Raw genomic sequence first — 18,155 nt, 5'->3', positions numbered from 1 at the left:
GAAAAGTGTAATTTAACAAATTAAATTTAGTCAAAAAATTGAATATTGTCCATATATTCCATTATATAATGGGAGTGGAACCACTTCTCTTTATTCTTGATATCCAACGGTCAGGATTCAGCATTTTCACCAATAATTTTGCCCACTTCGTTCAATGCAATGTATGACAGCCTGTGGTATTATAATCTTTCCTCTTCCTCATAGATTCATAGTTGAATATTTTGGTTGGAAATTAAAGGTTGTATTTTCTTTCCTACCACAATAACTTAGGTATTGGTTGCATTGGAATTTGAAAACTTAGAAAAGTTCAATATTTTCCTGTCCTCTTCTCAACATCTAGGATACTATCCCTAGACTAAGTTAAGGCACGTTGCTCAAATTGTAGGCCACTATAAAAAATTGTGATTTTCAACTTCAGTTTTGAATAGTTTGGTGTAGATTTTTGTGTGTCAGTTGAGCCCCTACCTAACTTGATATATTTTGGTTCCATTTTGTCGGTATTTCATCGAGTTTCGATTTTTTTTGGGTATAAGTCACAAAATATGTTTAATAATGTACGTCTTATATACTTCTAAAACGTAATTCTTCTGTTTTAAATTAGATGTGTTACTTTTCTTTTTAGTCTGTTCCAAAATAAATGATATATTTCTAAATTTGGAAATAATTCAACTTTAAACTCTTCATTTTACCTATTTTACCTTTAATGAAGAGTTTTTATAATCACATAAATGTCATGACTCCACAAAACTTTTACCCCTTAAACTTTTAAGTTCAGAAGTTTCAAAAGTCTCCTTTTTTTAAAAAACTCTATGCCGAGTCAAACTATCTCATCTAGATTGAAACGGAGGGAGTAATATTTTACCTATATACACAGTGTAATTTTTTGACGGAAAGTGGTTAATTGACCACCCTTATGACCATGTGGCTTCGCCGCCCCTGCAAAGACGTACTGAAGAGAGGTGATTAGATAAGACATGACGCTGCTTCAGCTAAACGAGGACATCACCCTTGATAGAAGAGTATGGATGTGGAGAATTAGGGTATAAAGTTAGTAGGTTGTTGAGAATTTCTTCTTTCCTTACTAGTAGTACTAGTACTATTCTTGTATTTTCTGTTTTTCGATCTCTTTACTGCCTCTTGTTTCAATCGCTTAAGTTATTCTATTTTCTTGTTGTTGTTGTTGTTATTGTTTGTTGCAATTTTTTTTAAAAACTTTTTTTTGAGCCGATGGTTTATCGGAAACATCATCTCTATATTCATTAGGTAGAGTAATGTAGGGGTAAGATCTACGTATACACTATCCTCCCCAAATCACACGATTATATATATATATATATATATTTATTTATTTTAAGCACTATTAGGAGGGATCAAAGACAATCTGTTTTTTCATATTTCTGGTATGGATGTTTTGCATTATCGTCTAAGGGGGCTGAAAACCTGGTGATATTTTTGGGACCAAAGACAATGTAGTTGCTCTTTGTACAAAATGTCTTTAATTAGAGACCACAAGTGCTACCAATTACTTGAATACTTAAAGTCGAGAGACTTATAAATTAATAATAAAGGACTTAGTTCATAGGCGAATGTGGGATGAAAGACTCCCCTTTTCTGCAAAACTTTGTTGGACAAAGTCAAACATTAAAGCATAGTTTACTTGCTTTTGTCGACAAACAATCTCTCTCTCTATGTATATAAATTTCACTGTCTGATTAAATTGATCTACAACAAGTGTTTCTACTGTTCTACATAATCAAGTCTAATTGAATAACCTGAAAAATAAAATCTTCAGTTTTTTTCTGACTAGTAACAAGCAATAAATAAAAGTGTAGTAGTGCTAGCCATATGTATGAGACGCTACTACTAGCCGCTAAATAATTAAGAGTTGCAATGGTATAGATAAAATTTCTCCATCCTAAATTAACTGTATAGGCTCGAAATTTGGGGATTGAAAACGTTTGGTAAGGAATGCTTTTCCGTTAATACACCTTAAGCGGCGGGAATCTAAATTATCGGCACCCCAAAGCAGAGCAGAGACGGACCTATTTTTGGCCTAGAGGGGTCTTAATCTCGGCAAAAAATCTAGATATGTTTGTGTATATATTGAAAACAATAATATATTTTACCTGGAATTCTTAAGATCAAAAGTCAGATGGGAGCGCTAGTTAAGCAGTCCATTTATGTGCCTCTGCCATCTTCAAATCCTGAGTCCACTTCTGCCCCAAAGCGGATACTGGATACTGGTTGGAAAAAAAAATGCTACTAGCCACTATAGAATTAGGGGGTCTTATAACATATAGATCAATTTGGCATAGGAATCCATGGTTTTTAATGAAAAATTAATAATTGTCCCTTGATGAAGATATAGTCTCCTACAAAGTCAAAATCAAAATAATTTATTATCATACGTTGTTTAGATACAACTTGGTCATGAAATAAAAGCAGAAAACCTGTGTCCTCACTTATGAAAATTGACATCTCTCCTGTTGGTGTGACCCCTACAATAAAAACAAGAAATTTCTGCATTCAATGCCTCTCACAAGCCTCTTGCTTTAAGCATTTCTGTTGTTCCTTTTATTTATTGCATCAAGTTTTTGCCTCGATATTCCATTTCTGAGTTAATGGGTTTTAACTTTTAATTTATCACCAAGACTAGTAGATTGCGGCTAGAAGTCTTAGAACTATTCTTTGTCCCTTTTGAGTCACAATTTGAATAGTGCTTGACTAATAAAAGTTACATTGTACTGCGCATCGAAAGCGAAGCCTTAACGTAATAGCTAAAGTTGTTATCATGTGACTAGTAGATTACGAGTTCGAGTCGTAGAAACAACCTCTTGCAAAAATATAGGATAAGACTGTGTACAGTAGACCCTTATGGTCCGATCTTTTTCCGAACTCTGCGCATAACGAGAACTTAGTACACCAATTTTTTTATTATTTTTTCTTCACTGCACAGACTATTTAACTTGTAAAAAGTATTGAAAGATATATATGAAACTTTTAGTCTCTCCAGGTCTCGAACCACATAAAATTGAGGGGATGAAATTAAAGTGAACTTTACCCCATATAGTAATTTCCATCAAATGATGTATGACCAGCTGTTATGCACTGTAGGAAAATTTTTAATTAACAAACTAGATAATTGGCATATTGCTTAGCACATAGTAGTATTATCCAAAGAAAGACATTAATTGGCTGAGGTATTTCTGAAAGTGACTTTAAGATAATCCTTTTAACTAAATAAATTAGTCAATTTTCTCAATCCTTCTAAATCATTACTAGCCACTGCTACTGCCAAACAAACATTTTCAATGATGTTTTTGTTGCCATACCCTTAAGACAGTGGAAGTAACTATGCCTTCCTCTCATTATAAAATTGCAATTCGCATAATTGAAAAGGACATCATTTATCTTTTAGACCAATAATAATGTCTTATGTCATTTTCAACAAAAACTTCAAATTGACCTTAGATAAGGTAATAAAGGGAAAAGAAAAAGATACAAGGACAAAAATAATGGTGGACATAGCTCTTTATTTATTTATTTTAACCTTTCCCATTTACCTTAAATAATATGCTAGAAAGTAAAAGGTTGGTAGGTGGTCGAGGGTGTCTCCTAATTTTTTTTTTTTTTTGTTGTTGTATGGTTGGTTGCTTCCTTGTCACTTTAACTTTGACGCGAGGCATAAATTTATGTGTAAAAATCTATCAAACTTATAAAAAATAGAATAGTAAATATCAACTCATAACTTTTAAAATACAATGAGTTCAATGTTAAGAACAATAAATGTTGAACCCATAAATTTAAATTCTAAATCCGAGTCTAAATTATATTATTGAAAGTGCCAATACTTCAAAATCTAGCTTTGGGGTAATCGTAGTAGCTACAGTGACAGGTTTGGTAATTTTACTTTTACATCAATTATATTGCCTTTCTCTGCCTGTTGCTTGTGTCGTTAGTAAATTTATTTGTTCAGCTAAAGTATCACCTATATATTTAACATTTCAAATCATCATGAAATTTTGAGATAATAGCACGCAACTAATTTAACAAAAAAATGAAAAGAATCAGATGTTTCGTAACCACTAGTATCTCACAAATCAAACCGACTTAGGCAAAACCCAATGAGAATGAGAATCAAATTAAATGTAAGAAGGCACAAAAAAATAATTAGGATTTTTTCTCTTATCGCTTTCCCACTAAACACAACATAATAGAAGTCAATGGTTCAAAAAATTCCAAATTGGTCATCAGTCTATGATATTATCTACGACTTATAAAGATAAGTTTAGCCTTTAAATGCACGAGTAACAGTGATTTCGATATAATCTATGGATGAAATGCATCTTATTGCTTATATTGCATTTAGCCATATATAGAGGGGAAATGGAGATTCAGAATTTTAATTTGGTAGATTTAATCTTCAATATTATAGGTTTAAAATTTAATATTTGTTAATATTTTATTGTTTTTTGTATTTGAGTTCAGTTGAATTCGTAGTTTAAGACTTTATCGGCCAGTAATGAAGGAGACATCATGATCTAAATCACCCGAGAAAAATAATTCACAATATCTCATAATATCTAACTAAGTTTGGAAAGCTTTATGAACCAACTAATATATGAAATCTCACCTAATTATTTATATGGCTTGAGTAATACCAATATCTATCGCTTCAAAATAATTTTTTCCTATTATAAGTTGAGTTGGAGGTTGTTCAATCTCCATTTTTGCATCTATTAAAGTCTCAACCAACATAAACTTCATCTCTTTTTCTACTTCTTGGTAAATTTATGTCATTAATTGACAATTTTGGTGCACCAAATATTGAAGGTGAAACCAAAACTACCAGTCTATTGTTTTTGGTTCCCTTTTTAATTCCTCTTTCTTTGAATTGCTAGGATTTGAAAAATATAGAACATTTCTTTATCCAATTAAAAAAATTGTATCAATTGGTACGTAATTTCTCAAATAAGAATTCGTCTACATTGAAATTTAAAAGAAACATCTTCTTGTCATTACACGATATTGTCTCTTTCTATTACTAGTCAAAATCAACATTAAGCTGCCAAAAAAACTGTCATTTTCATTTACTTAAATTATGATGAGCCGTATTTTGCTTACTCAAAATTTGACAATTCTCAACAATATAAGAAGTGAGTTATGTGATTTGCCAAAATAAAGAAAAAAGTGGACTATTGCATCTCGCTTTACTATGTTTGCCAATTGCCATTATTACTAGTGTTCCCATTATTACTAAAAATGCACTTTTGATTTTGAACTGTAGCCAAGCATTAAAACCCAACTTTGATTCTGATCTATAACCAACGATCATTTTCAAATGAAATGAAATCCATGCCGGTTTAGAAATTATATCTTAATACGACTTTTTCATCTTTAATTATATTTTAATACGATATTTTTATCATCTCGAATTCGAACCTTGAGAATAATAAAAATCCTGATAGGAAATACTTTATCTTTTACAATAATATTACGCAATAAAAATATAAATTAATCGGATATAAAAGAAGATATCGAATACTAAGTGCAAAAACTGAAAATTAGGAGAAGACATGAAGTAGTGGAGTTTGTAAAACCCACGACTATATTACAAAGTCCAAAAACTTCTCAACAAAGGCAAAGGTCAAAACAAAGCTTTGACCCACTCCTACAACCACCAATCCCAAGGTCTCATCCTCCTCCCTAATTTCCATTTTTACCCTTTCTTTGTCCTCAACAATATTCTCAAAATCCATTCCAGGCCAAAAAAATAATTTAATAAGATAGAAGTCAAAATTCATGGGAGCTTCTCTATTTCAATATTTCAACCAATAGCAGTAATGCATCATCTTAGTGAAGTTCGTAAAAATAATTCAAGTTACATATGATGACAGTTTATATCATTATTATGGTTACCAATTCATATTTATCATAAAGTTAACTTGTAAGTAACCTAATATGATAAAAGTCTTACAAATACTAATGATTTAAGTTGTATACTAATAGTCCATTTTTTAAAACATTATTCCAGTAGTTTAAGATATTGTAATAGGCCAATAACCTTTTTCTCTACATTACCAACTTATACTTATTTTAAATAAAAAATTATACGTAATTGATTCTTTTAGCAACATGATAGAAAAATTATTTTTTGAATGGTGAGATTTTATTACACACACTGTTAATATAAAGAATTATTTACATTATCAAGTCACCAAAAAGATATGTATAGCTAAACCTACTTAAAATATGAGATTTATAACCTTGAAAATATGTTATTATCTATTATAACATATAAATATAATCTAGTTATTTACAACAATAATAATATACTCAGTATAATCTCACATATAATTTTTTAATACCGAGAATATATAAAAATTATAAGGAAAAGAAGGTCAAAATTGATAATTGCATAAGGAATTAATGTGCAAAAGGGGGGGGGGGGGTTAATGCGTATACGTAACATTAGTTGCATATAAAAACTGTTTTGTCCAAACTGTAAAAGCTATTGGGTACCGTGTAGTTCAAAGATAACGCTATAATCAAGAAGTAAAATCATAAACAAAGCCAACCTTAGAGATCTGCTCCCCTCTTCTTTACAAAGAATGTTGCTCTCATTTACTTCATTTAAATTCAATACTTATTGATATTGTTTTTGTAATATGTGTACAACGAGCTAGTTGCTGCAATTCTTGTGTTATTTTTTTACGTAGAAGAAGTGAAAAAAATGGGGAGTAAATGGAGAAAAGCAAAGCTAGCATTGGGTTTGAATATGTGTCTTTATGTGCCAAAGACACTTGAAGACTCGCCGGCGGTGGCGCCGTCCGGCGGGAGATTTTCCGATGCTGTTTCGTTGTCTCCGACGACCCCACATAGGAATTCTGATTGCCATGTTGATATGCCCACTACCCCAACTCCCTCTTCCTCTGGTCTTCGCTTGCCTAAACATAGCTCCAAATCTTCCAAGGTAAAAAAAAAGATTCAATCTTTAATTTTTTTTTTTTTTTTTTGAGTTTGGTTTATTTGGATTGCTCTTTGTTAAGAAATTTAGACAGGGTAGATATTTCTTGTTTATATTTGACGTCTTCACTTATTTTTGTATTTGGGGGGTTTGAGGCTAGTATCTTGTTCATCTAACAAGAATCTCCATTACTAGATTCTCAAGAATGAAAATTGAATGCTAAATTGGTGGGCAGAGTTAGTGCTGCGTTCGTAGTAGATAATAAGTACTCGATTAAAAAATTGAAGTATGCCTAAGTTGGTCCGAACACCATTTTTAAAAAGTTGAAAATTGAATGTTTTTGATAGGGAGAAAAAAATGTTTTATGTTGAAGATGTTTTTCTTGAGAAATTATCTTTTAAGTTATTTTCTTGATGTTTGATATATTTTTCTTGATGTTGGAGTGTAGAAGCATTTAGATGATATTTTTGAGTATTAAAAGTTTATAACAATGTCCAAGTGTGAATTGAAACTAGAGAAAAGATACCATCTTTTTCTTTCTCCAAGCTAATTTTCAACTCTTAAGTTTCTCTTATTATTTGTCTTTTAATGAGATTATTAACCAGTTTTGGTTCACTTTTTCTTTTGTATTAATGGAGGGCAAGTAAATAAGCTAATTCTATGACATGGGGTATAGATGTGGAGGACCCTGTACCCTTACCTTACCTTTCAACTTTCAAGTAGTTCTGATTGCTATATAGAAAGTATAGCTAGTTGTGTTTGTGGAAAGATGGTGATATCCTTGTATTTTAATGTGTAGTTTTCAGATTCTCCATGTTGGGTGGGGATAAAGTAGATAGATAGGTATCTGTGAAAGAAGAGGACCCCAAAAGTGGTCCACTAGTTTCATTGTAAAAAGAAAAAACAACAGTGTAATAAGAGTAATTCCTTTTTCTACTTACCCTTCTTGGTTGAGAAAGTGCTTTGTCTGGTCAGCAACTGCACTATTTTTAGTCTTTTACACACATGACATTACTCATTTGGCCATTTTTTATCACCCCTTTTCATGGCATACTCCAAGAAAAAAGCCTGTACAACCTTTGATTGAGAGCTTTCATACTACTGAGGTACAGTTTTTTCTTCTATAAAAACTAAAAATTCGGTTGTTATAAAGAAGTTTTGATTGTATTAAGTACAACAAAGTAAAGTAATTTCAGAGTTGAAAAAAAAAGATTGGGTTTTCTAAATGGCTGAAACAATGATTTCTACTTCTTTTGATAAGTGGGGTTCTTGATTATTTTAACACTGTATTTAGCTGTCTCGAGAGGTTTGTGCCTACTTTTTTCAAAAGTTAAGTGTTTGATTTGGTTTTCTTACTTTAGTATATGTCCATTGTCCACCACTGTGCTTTGATATTTGACTACTCAAACATTGACTTTATTGAATGGTAGACCAGTTTGCACATGTAATATATTCTTATATATAGCCATTAGTAGTGACAGTAATTGCGTAGGCATTATCAGTTTCATCTTTTTATGCAGTCTTGATAATGTGGTTGACATTTCAGACCACTGGGGCCGCACTTTACAATGACAGTAATCTTTGCTGTGATGGCAATTTAACTGTAGCCTTCTGTAGATAGGCCTACTAAGTTTATAAGTGGAGTAACTATTTGTTCTTTGTTGTTATAGACAAATGAGTTTCTGTCTGGTACTTGTACTGGTGGGGAAGTGGCAGGTCAGCTGAAAACTACTCTTAATAAGTACTAAAACAAAGATTGCGATCTTAGGTGGATCTAGGATTTTAATTTAATGTGTTCGACCTTTAAGGTTCTTAATACTCAACTCATTGTGCTCTAAAATTGTGTTGACATCTAATATTCATTGAAATTTTAGTAAAATTTTCACGTATATATTATGATATGCATCGAAAATATTGGGTCCGGATGAAACCATTACTGAAGGGTTCTTGGAATTTAGAAGATGTTGGACTACTGGGAATTACAAATAGAGTTTACCTCGGGTACTATTGAGTTGTTCTAAGTTAGCACGATCAATGGTTGCCCCATTAAAAACCTCACCGAAAAACCCATTTGGGACAAAATCGGTCTAAGGGAAAAAGAGTGCAATGCGTGCTTTCAGACCTAAAGGCTTCGTGTTGAAGAATCCATCGTTGTTTCTGGTCAAAAACATGCAAGGGTTAGTTTAAAATATAAATGAAAATGGGAGGCGTTGTACCTTAGCAGTAGTATTGTTTTAGGTGCGATACATTCCAACTGCTCGGCAGTTGTTCGCCGTTCATCGTGCCGAGCTTGTAGGATCCTTTTCCGATGATTTTGAGAACCTGGTACGGTCCTTTGCAGTTTTCCTTCATTTTCCCTTCATTCGTATTTTGGGTGTTGAGGGTGAATCAGTAATAAATCCAAAGATGTTAACTTGTAATTTAATCCTTTGTTATAAAGAAATGAGAGACAAAATTTGATGAACAGAACTTTGAGTTGTAGAAGGGGAGCCTTGGAGTAACGGTCACGTTGTCTCCGTATGACCTATAGGTCATGGGTTTGAGTTGTGAAATCAACCTTGGAGCAACGTCATGTTGTCTCCGTATGACCTATAGGTCACGGGTTCAAGCCGTGAAATCAGCCACTGATGCTTGCATCGGAGTAGGCTGCCTACATTACACCCCTTGGGGTATGGCTCTTCCCCATACCCTGCATGAACGCAAGATGCTTTGTGCTCGGGGCTGCTCTTTAAAACTTGGAGTTGTAAAACTTGAATGTGAAAGTGATAAATAGACCTTGGGTCAAAGTCAACCCTAAAATCTAGCTCAAAGGGTGAGTATTGTCCAAACCATATAAAGAGTCCAAGGAACCCGTCCATCTCCGATGTGGGATTCAATCAGAAAGCTATATTTGTACTACAGCCATTGCCCTCTCCTCTTTTGTAGGCTGAAATTGGATTAATGATTGAATTGAACAATGTGTGCTTTGGGAAGGGCTTTTAGACATCCATTTTCTTGAAGTAACATGTTCATGTTAGATTATTCTTTCGAAATAGTCAGGGGCTTTAATACTTATTTTCTATATTGCAGAGTACTTGTGCAATATGTTTGATGACCATGAAACCAGGCCAAGGTCATGCAATTTTTACAGCAGAATGCTCACATTCATTCCATTTCAACTGTATCACTTCAAATGTAAAGCATGGGAACCAAATTTGTCCAGTTTGCAGAGCAAAATGGAAAGAGATACCCTTTCAAAGTCCTCTTACTGATATATCACACCCAAGGTCTCGGAATGGACATGTACATTGGCCTCAAGATGATGCCTGGATGACAGTTGTAAGGCGGCTCCCTCCTCCTCGATTGGATACCAATCGCAACATTTCTACACTTTTTCAAGTTGTGGAACCAGGTGTTTTTGATGATGATGAAGTTGTTGATCACCAACCCATCGGCAGCCAAAGAAGCTCACCAACTGACGTGGCTAATCATCATTCTGCGGAGGCAATAGAAGTGAAAACATGGCCGGAGATTTCTGCAGTTTCAAAATCAGCTTCTCACAACAATTTTGCTGTGTTGGTGCATCTCAAAGCCCCGCACGCTGTTGGCCTCCTACAGTCTGGGGTAAACCAGAGTGAGATGCCAGCTACAGGTCATAATTCCCGAGCTCCAGTTGATCTTGTTACTGTTCTTGATGTTAGTGGCAGCATGGCTGGTACCAAGCTTGCTTTGCTAAAGAGAGCAATGGGATTTGTTATTCAAAACCTTGGCCCTGCTGACAGGCTTTCTGTCATTGCCTTCTCTTCTACTGCTCGTCGTCTCTTTCCTCTTCGTCGGATGAGTGATACTGGTAAGCAAGAAGCGCTACAAGCTGTGAATTCACTCAGTTCCAATGGTGGGACAAACATTGCCGAGGCCCTAAAGAAGAGTGCCAAGATCATGACCGATCGCAAGTGGAAGAATCCAGTTAGCAGCATAATATTGTTGTCTGATGGACAAGACACATATACCGTTAACAGTCCTAGTGGAGCTACTACACAGATTAATTACCAGTCATTACTTCCTGTTTGCATGCAGCGTAATGCAGCTTCAGGTCTCCATATTCCAGTGCATGCATTTGGTTTTGGTGCTGACCACGATGCAGTCTCAATGCACTCAATCTCTGAAACTTCAGGCGGAACATTTTCTTTCATAGAAGCTGAGAGTGTTATTCAAGATGCTTTTGCTCAGTGCATTGGCGGCCTTCTAAGCGTGGTGGTCCAGGAGTTGAATGTGGAAGTTGAATGCGTTCACCCTGTTTTGCGTCTCAGTTCAATAAAATCTGGAAGCTACAATGCCAATTTAACATCTGATAACAGAAGAGGCACGGTTAAAGTTGGCGACTTATATGCAGATGAAGAAAGAGATTTCTTGGTCATGATTGATATTCCTGCTGATCGGTCAAGCAATTATATGACCCTAGTAAAAGTTAAGTGTACATATAAAGACCCTATATCGAAAGATTTAGTAACCTTGGATCATGCTAGTGATGTCAAAATTGAGAGGCCTGACACAATTGGACAACTTGTTGTGTCAATGGAAGTTGACAAGCAGCGTAATCGGCTTCAATCAGCAGAAGCAATGGCAGAAGCAAGAGCTGCAGCTGAAAATGGTGATTTAACAGCTGCAGTATCCGTTCTTGAGCATTGTCGAAAGCAATTATCAGAAACTGCGTCCGCTCAAGCTAGAGACAAGCTATGTCTTGCACTGGATGCTGAGCTGAAGGAAATGCAAGAGAGGATGGCAAATCGTCGCGTTTATGAAACATCTGGTAGAGCTTATGTTTTGTCCGGACTAAGTTCACATTCATGGCAGAGGGCAACGGCTCGTGGTGATTCTACTGATAGTACAAGCCTAATTCAGGCTTACCAGACACCATCTATGGTTGACATGGTTAGCCGATCACAAACAATGTACCTCGGTAGTCCTGCTCCTCGACCACCTCTAAGGCCAGTGCGATCATTTCCTGCACGACCACAGCCTAGGTGATCCTCCACACCTTTTCTTTTCGTGCAACTACCAAAGAATTGGTTTTCTATCAAGACTGATTTTGCCTCCCTTCAATTTTTGTTTTCTCTCTCCTATTTCAAAGATTTTGGAAAAGCATGGGCTAAATGGGAAATGGTTTTCAAGGGTCTTCTACAGAAGGGAAGGGATATATTTCTCGTAGAATGTACATTAATAAAGAAGATTTTGGCAAGAAAGGGGGGAAAACAAAAGAGCAATAGCCAATAAGTTGGCTTCAATAGAAATTGAGTGAGGGTTAGAATTAAATCTTTGACTTTTATGGGTGTATAAGGAGAAATTCTGTGTACTCTTTTGGTAAGTTTTGGGGTATAGTCCATTGTAATTGTGGGTATACGGGGGTGTTTCTTGAAATTATATATGAAAATTATTTCTTTACTATCTTTGCGAAGCTCTACTTAGTGCATCTTTACTTTCTTCATTCCAAAATGAATGTTGCTATATTCTGTATTATCATCTAGATATTAGGTGCAAAATTACAGATTGTTAATATTCACCAGAATAAAATGTTAGGCCACGTTCTAGATATTACACTAAGAATTTAGAATTAAATCATTTATAGGGCATTTTTCCTTTTCAATTGATCCCTTAGACACTATTATTCCAGAAGTTTTGGCAGTTAGTTCAGTGGTAGAGTGCCGTGCTTGTGAGTCAACGTATATCACGAGACAAAAGGGGTTGCTCAGGCACTCGGCACCCCTTACCTATAACCCCAAGATCGTGGGTTCGAATAACCGAAGGAGCAATAGCTACAACAAATGAGGATCAAAGGGGAATAAAAAAAAAACGTATAACACAAGTTCAAAGCCTATTGTAGGCAAAATTCTGGTATTGAAGCGGAGAAAAAAATGATAAGAGTCATTATCCATCGAGATTGAACTGTGCACTAGTTAATCCTCGAAGATTTGTCGGTTACAAAAAGAAAAATTACCTTCTCTTTTTGTTGCTTGACTTTGGAGGTAAGGAATGTCAGAATGCCCAAGATTGCAAAAAGTTACTAAACCCTACACACATAACTAGCAGAGACGTTGCCATTATACCTCGTAAAGGTGGTATGTTGCAATTGACGAAATGGAAATCATCAGACATAAAATAGATAAAATTCAGACGTTAAAAAATATGAATTTGAACTACTATTAGTGTATCTCTTCCTATCAATTTAATCAAGTATACGCTTCTATAGTGGATTTGCATGACTACCCTCGGGATTTTGTTAGTTATCTACACTACTTGTATATATTAGGAAGAGCTAAAGTCACAATAGAGCGAGAAAGGAGTCCAATAGTAATCTCCAACTGGACTGCTTCATTTTGACATCTCCATATGAACATCAATTGGGACCATTACAATGCTTTGTTGCCGGATTTCTAAATTGAACTTGCTTGTTTGCAAACTAACTGTTATAGTATTCTGTATTCATAAATATATTTGGGAAGAATAAACAAAAATGGAGAAAAAATCAGAAATTAATCCGAACTCACTGAATTCGTAGTGTGTCCTTAAGAAACTTAATCTTGTTCTAGTACCCGAGGTTCAGGATTTTTTCCTCCCAGGATAGAACGGATTACACACTGGTGTAGCAGTACTTCAAACCTCAGTGTTTCAGCAAACACAAATGGCGACAACGATCACACACTTACTTTTTATTATTTGAAAACAGTGCAGTAAGAAGGAGAGTATTTCAGAATTTTCAAAATTTGAGGGGAGGGCCAGATATTTATAGCCAGAAAGTTGGGTCCAAACGAATAGGTGCGACCTTTCGTTTCAGACTGCCACTCCAAAGTCGATTTTCACGTAAACATCTATTTCCGAAAATGGCTAAATAACTAACGGAATATAAAACAGAAGGGATAATTAATATTTTGATTAAAATATTAATATAATCTTAATATTTAACAAATAAATTTGGTTCAAAAAATTAATCAATCAAATTATTTGATCGAATCCGAATCCAAGCGCCGACAATGCGAAGCTTGACTTCTTCTCAACTCGTTAAGAGCCAAAAGAAATGCATTTGTATATATACCCATTGTTCCTTTACAAAAAAAAAAAAAGAAATTTAAAACTTTCATTTTCCCTCCATTTCCCATTCACACCATATTTAGCTAAAACCCAACACTAACGACTTGAAATCAAGCTTATCTCTGTTGTTAAATAGTAGCAAGGCCAAGTAAGAAATTCGAAGCGTAAAGAGAGAAAGGAATCCTCTTTTTAAATTGTATTGCTCTTCTCTTAATCGCCTATTTGGCATTTGAAAGTACAAGAGGGGGTAAATTGTAACCGATTTAAAAACCTTAGTTGACTATGTAGGAAATTAGTCGACTAGACTTTATACAGTAATTGATTGCAACAGAAATAAACTGAGGAGACAGAAAAGTAAAGGAGACACAACAATTTTTATACTGGTTCAGTACCGTTGTGATACCTACGTCCAGTTCTCTTAGGTCACAAAGGTTCTCTTAGATCATTAGTAAGTGTTTACAACACTGATAGTTTTAGTACGTTCACTACCAACGATATACAACAACAATGTTTCTTTCTAATGTTGACACAACTCTCATTTTATTTTCTAACTCTTCTTATCTTTTGCGATACTTGTAGACTCAAGAATACAGTGTTTGTACTAAGAACTAGAAAAACATAGAAACAGATGATGTAGTTGCGTGTCTTTGGATGTCATTCTACTTATTTCTTTATAGCTCGATGAGTCTTCTATTTCCTTGTCTTTTGGGATTGTATGGCAGTAATTATTGGAGACCTTTTCTTGTGAGGCATAGACATCTAAGAGTGAGCCCAAGGGTAGCCTCATGAATCTAGCTTGAAAGGGTAGCTAGATTCATCCTTAATCTTGACAAATTGCTTCCTCCATTTCTCCTTGATTAGAGCTTCCGCAGATTGTTCTAGATTTGGTCTCTAGCCGTGATTAGCTCTCTTTCCGTTCTTGCGCGCTTGAGAATTTTTGACAAGGCTGATTGATTGGCTTTCCTTCTTTGTTCTTTGATTGATTGATTCTTTTTCCATGTGAAATAAAGTTCAAAATACATAGCGGTTGAGTACGATCTTCTTTCTTTTCATCAACGCCGTTGCTCTCCAAATCTGCATATAATGAGATGTCATTAGTCAAGACTTCTTTAGATTATTGAATATTATTAAAATTCTAAACATAACAATCTTCCCCTTTTTGATTATGACAATAATCTAAAAGAGTTTGACTAATTTAGGGGGTACTTCCCTTTTTCAAGTATGCTTTTTCTCTCCCCTTGTCTTGGAGGTCTTCCTTGTCTTCCTTGTTTGTTGCTTCCCCTGTTTTTGTACTCTTTTTTTCTTCTCCCCCTTTGACATCAATCAAAAAGAGCAAGAAGAACAATAACAAATCATAATACTAGTTAAACATGCAAAAAATAAATACAGCTAGCAGTTATACTGGGCATAGTCGATTGACATGCCCATCCAGACACAACCAAAAGAAACAGTTTTAACATCCACCACATAAAATAAAAAATAAAAAGATTGTCTAAACATCCTAGACACTTAATTCCTTCCAAGGAAATACTTTAGGATGTTGATCACTTTAGTGTAGAAACTGTCATAGGAGGCATCAATATCTTTGGTGATTTTGGTCAACTTCTCAGTTACATCCTGTATAGCCCTGATTCCTTGCCTCTTTGTGGCTTGGAGAGTGATCCTTAGCCTAGCCACATCTGATCCAGTTTCCTTGGTTACTGCCCTGATCTAGTCCACTTGTTCCTACATAGAGTTTAGCAATTCCTTGATACCTATAATGTTTTGCCGCATTAGCACCAGCTAATCTGAGGAAGAGGATTTGCTGGCTTCAAATTTAATCCCTCAAGTGCTCTGATGAGGGATGAATTCAGGTGATTTGTCTTTCTTAAGGTATGTTCCCTCAATCAAGGTATATCCTATCATGGCAAAGGCAGCCTTGTCATATGTGTTGGAAATGGTTTTAGGAGCATAGAGAGACAGATCCACTTTCATAACTTTCAAGATGTGAGAGATTAGTAAACCATAGGGCAAACTATTCACAAAAGATGAAACATCCTTGATACTTTCAAGCATGTACTACATACCCAGGCAAACCAATTAATGGCCTTCCCATTTACCAAACAGTACAAAACACACACATCTTTGAGAGACAAAGTATTAATGAACTAGTATGGGGTAGTAAAGTGATAGCAATAATGTGGGCTAGTACACGGTGTTCAAATTTCAAACTTTTTGGACCAATATCAGGGGGATTTTCAGACAACACACTTTTGGCTTCCTCAAACGACACTTCAAAATTCTCTGGCCAAGAATGTTGCACAAAAAGACTATACCCAACAAACTTTGTTGCAAAAATTTTCTCAAACTGATAAGCGTCAAAAATAATAAGAGTTCCTAAAACCATGGATTCTACATCATCTTTATCATTCACAAACAGATTTACATAAAACATACACACATACTCTTCATAGACAGTATCACCAATAGTAGCAAATAGAGAGACAAGTTTCTGAGTTTCGAAGACAGAGATAACATCACAGTGAGAGTTTTACATAGATTTCAAACTTATAGTGCGACCAAAAACAATCGACTTTCCTTTGAAAGTAACAAACCTAGCCTTCTCTTTGGGGCCATAGAAATTCATCTTGTATTTAGGGCCAAACTCTATACTTTTAGTTTTCCCTCTTTCTGAGAAGATTGTTTGGGGATGGACTCCATTGGACGTTTTCCCGCCCTCTTTTAAGAGATGAGAATACCTTCTTGAGAATCACTGGAATCATCCTCGGTCAATAGATGATATGTGCTTTCTGTGGATTCTACATCAACAGGATCATCAGTTTGAAGGTTTTTCTTGAAGCGATGGCTTCTTCTGAGCATGGAGGAGGAAGAAGAGGGTTTGGTTTTGGCCATATTTAAAAGAGAACAGAGAGATACATAATGAGTTTCTTTGAGAGAATGGGAGATATGATCGAGGGGGAAGGGGTTAAAAAGGAATTTGAATGGATGCCTCGATTCTCGGAGAGACTTGTGCAGAACAACTGAAAAGTTGCCTTCTGCAAGCCCGCCGTCAGTTCACAATTAAAGCATGTACAAACTAATCAAGTACTAAAAGATATTTTGGCGAAAATTACGAGGAATATTTATGGGAAAAAAAATTATAAACTTAGACAATTATAGAAAACACTTAGCACAGTTATATGGGAATTGTACAAATACCAATTTTGTTACGAAGGAAACTGAATCTTTCTTCAAGCAATAATTTTGTAAAAATATCCGCTAATTGATTTTCAGTATTGACAAATTCTCACACAATATCACCTTTGGAAATATGATCACGTATAAAATGATGCTTAATCTCAATATGATTAGCCCTAGAATGATGCACAAATTTTTTTGATAGACAAATAGCACTAGTGTTATCACACGTAATAGGAACGTAGTTAAGGCGTAAATCGTAATCTAATAATTAATGAAAATCCATAGGACTTGTGTGTTGTAGTTGCCTACGACCAAATATTCCGCTTCAGTAGTAGATATGGCTACATAGCATTGTTTCTTGTTGTGCCAAGATATAAGATATTTTCCAAGTAATTGGCATGTTCCACTCGTTCTTTTCCTATCAATTTTATCTCCTGCAAAATCTGCATCTGAAAAACCTTTGAGATCAAAGATATCTAAACTTTCGTACCATAATCTATAGTCGACTGTCCCTATCAAATATCTGATAATACGTTTAACAACAGTCAAGTGGGACTCTTTAGGAGCTAACTGATATCTTGCACATTTGCAAATACTGAACATAACATCTGGTCGACTAGATGTAAGATAGAGTAGAGAACCAATCATACCTCGATACATTGTTTCATCGACACTCTTACCATCTTTATCTTTATCCATGTAGTTGACGGACTCATGGGGGTTCCTATCGCCTTTGCTTAGACATGCCATACTTTTTGATGAGCTCTTTTGTGTACTTTGTTTGACTAATGAAAATTCCTTTCTGTACTTGCTTGATTTGAAGCCCAAGGAAGAAAGTTAATTCTCCCATCATACTCATTTCAAATTCCCCAATCATGATGTTTGAAAAGTCCTTGCATAAAACAGGATTAGTGCTGCCAAAAATAATATCATCTACGTAGAT

At 35.0% G+C, this 18,155-nt stretch overlaps 2 protein-coding genes across 3 annotated transcripts; one reads left to right on the top strand and one right to left on the bottom strand.

Annotated features, from left to right (window-relative positions):
* The first annotated feature begins 6,440 nt into the window (after positions 1 to 6,440).
* LOC107765022 (E3 ubiquitin-protein ligase WAV3-like) lies at positions 6,441 to 12,391 on the top strand. Of its 2 annotated transcripts, none has more exons than XM_016583596.2 (3): positions 6,441 to 6,973; positions 10,037 to 11,970; positions 12,078 to 12,391. In XM_016583596.2, the coding sequence occupies exons 1-3, from the start codon at positions 6,734 to 6,736 to the stop codon at positions 12,097 to 12,099; spliced, it is 2,196 nt and encodes a 731-aa protein (XP_016439082.1). In that variant the 5' UTR covers positions 6,441 to 6,733; the 3' UTR covers positions 12,100 to 12,391. The 2 variants fall into 2 exon arrangements, with proteins under 2 accessions (XP_016439082.1, XP_075078139.1); XM_075222038.1 differs by lacking the exon at positions 6,441 to 6,973 and adding an exon at positions 7,467 to 8,073.
* Positions 12,392 to 17,473: 5,082 nt separating this feature from the next.
* On the bottom strand, positions 17,474 to 17,911 carry LOC142164088 (secreted RxLR effector protein 161-like). Its single transcript, XM_075221262.1, has one exon. It carries the CDS (start codon positions 17,909 to 17,911, stop codon positions 17,474 to 17,476), a length of 438 nt encoding a protein of 145 aa, XP_075077363.1.
* Positions 17,912 to 18,155: the final 244 nt, after the last annotated feature.

Source organism: Nicotiana tabacum, chromosome 9 (genome assembly GCF_000715075.1).
Source record: "Nicotiana tabacum cultivar K326 chromosome 9, ASM71507v2, whole genome shotgun sequence".
Lineage (NCBI taxonomy): Eukaryota > Viridiplantae > Streptophyta > Magnoliopsida > Solanales > Solanaceae > Nicotiana > Nicotiana tabacum.
Note: the sequence above shows the minus strand (reverse complement) of the source record. Positions and strands in the feature narration are given on the sequence as shown.

What these genes read in the sequence shown, in the direction of transcription:
- LOC142164088 (XM_075221262.1), bottom strand. Translation starts at nt 17,911, where the DNA reads ATGGATAAAGATAAAGATGGTAAGAGTGTCGATGAAACAATGTATCGA.
- LOC107765022 (XM_016583596.2), top strand. Translation starts at nt 6,734, where the DNA reads ATGGGGAGTAAATGGAGAAAAGCAAAGCTAGCATTGGGTTTGAATATG. An exon ending in ATAGCTCCAAATCTTCCAAG is followed by an intron (nt 6,974 to 10,036) that starts GTAAAAAAAAAG and finishes TCTATATTGCAG; the next exon opens with AGTACTTGTGCAATATGTTT. An exon ending in CCTGCACGACCACAGCCTAG is followed by an intron (nt 11,971 to 12,077) that starts GTGATCCTCCAC and finishes CCTATTTCAAAG; the next exon opens with ATTTTGGAAAAGCATGGGCT.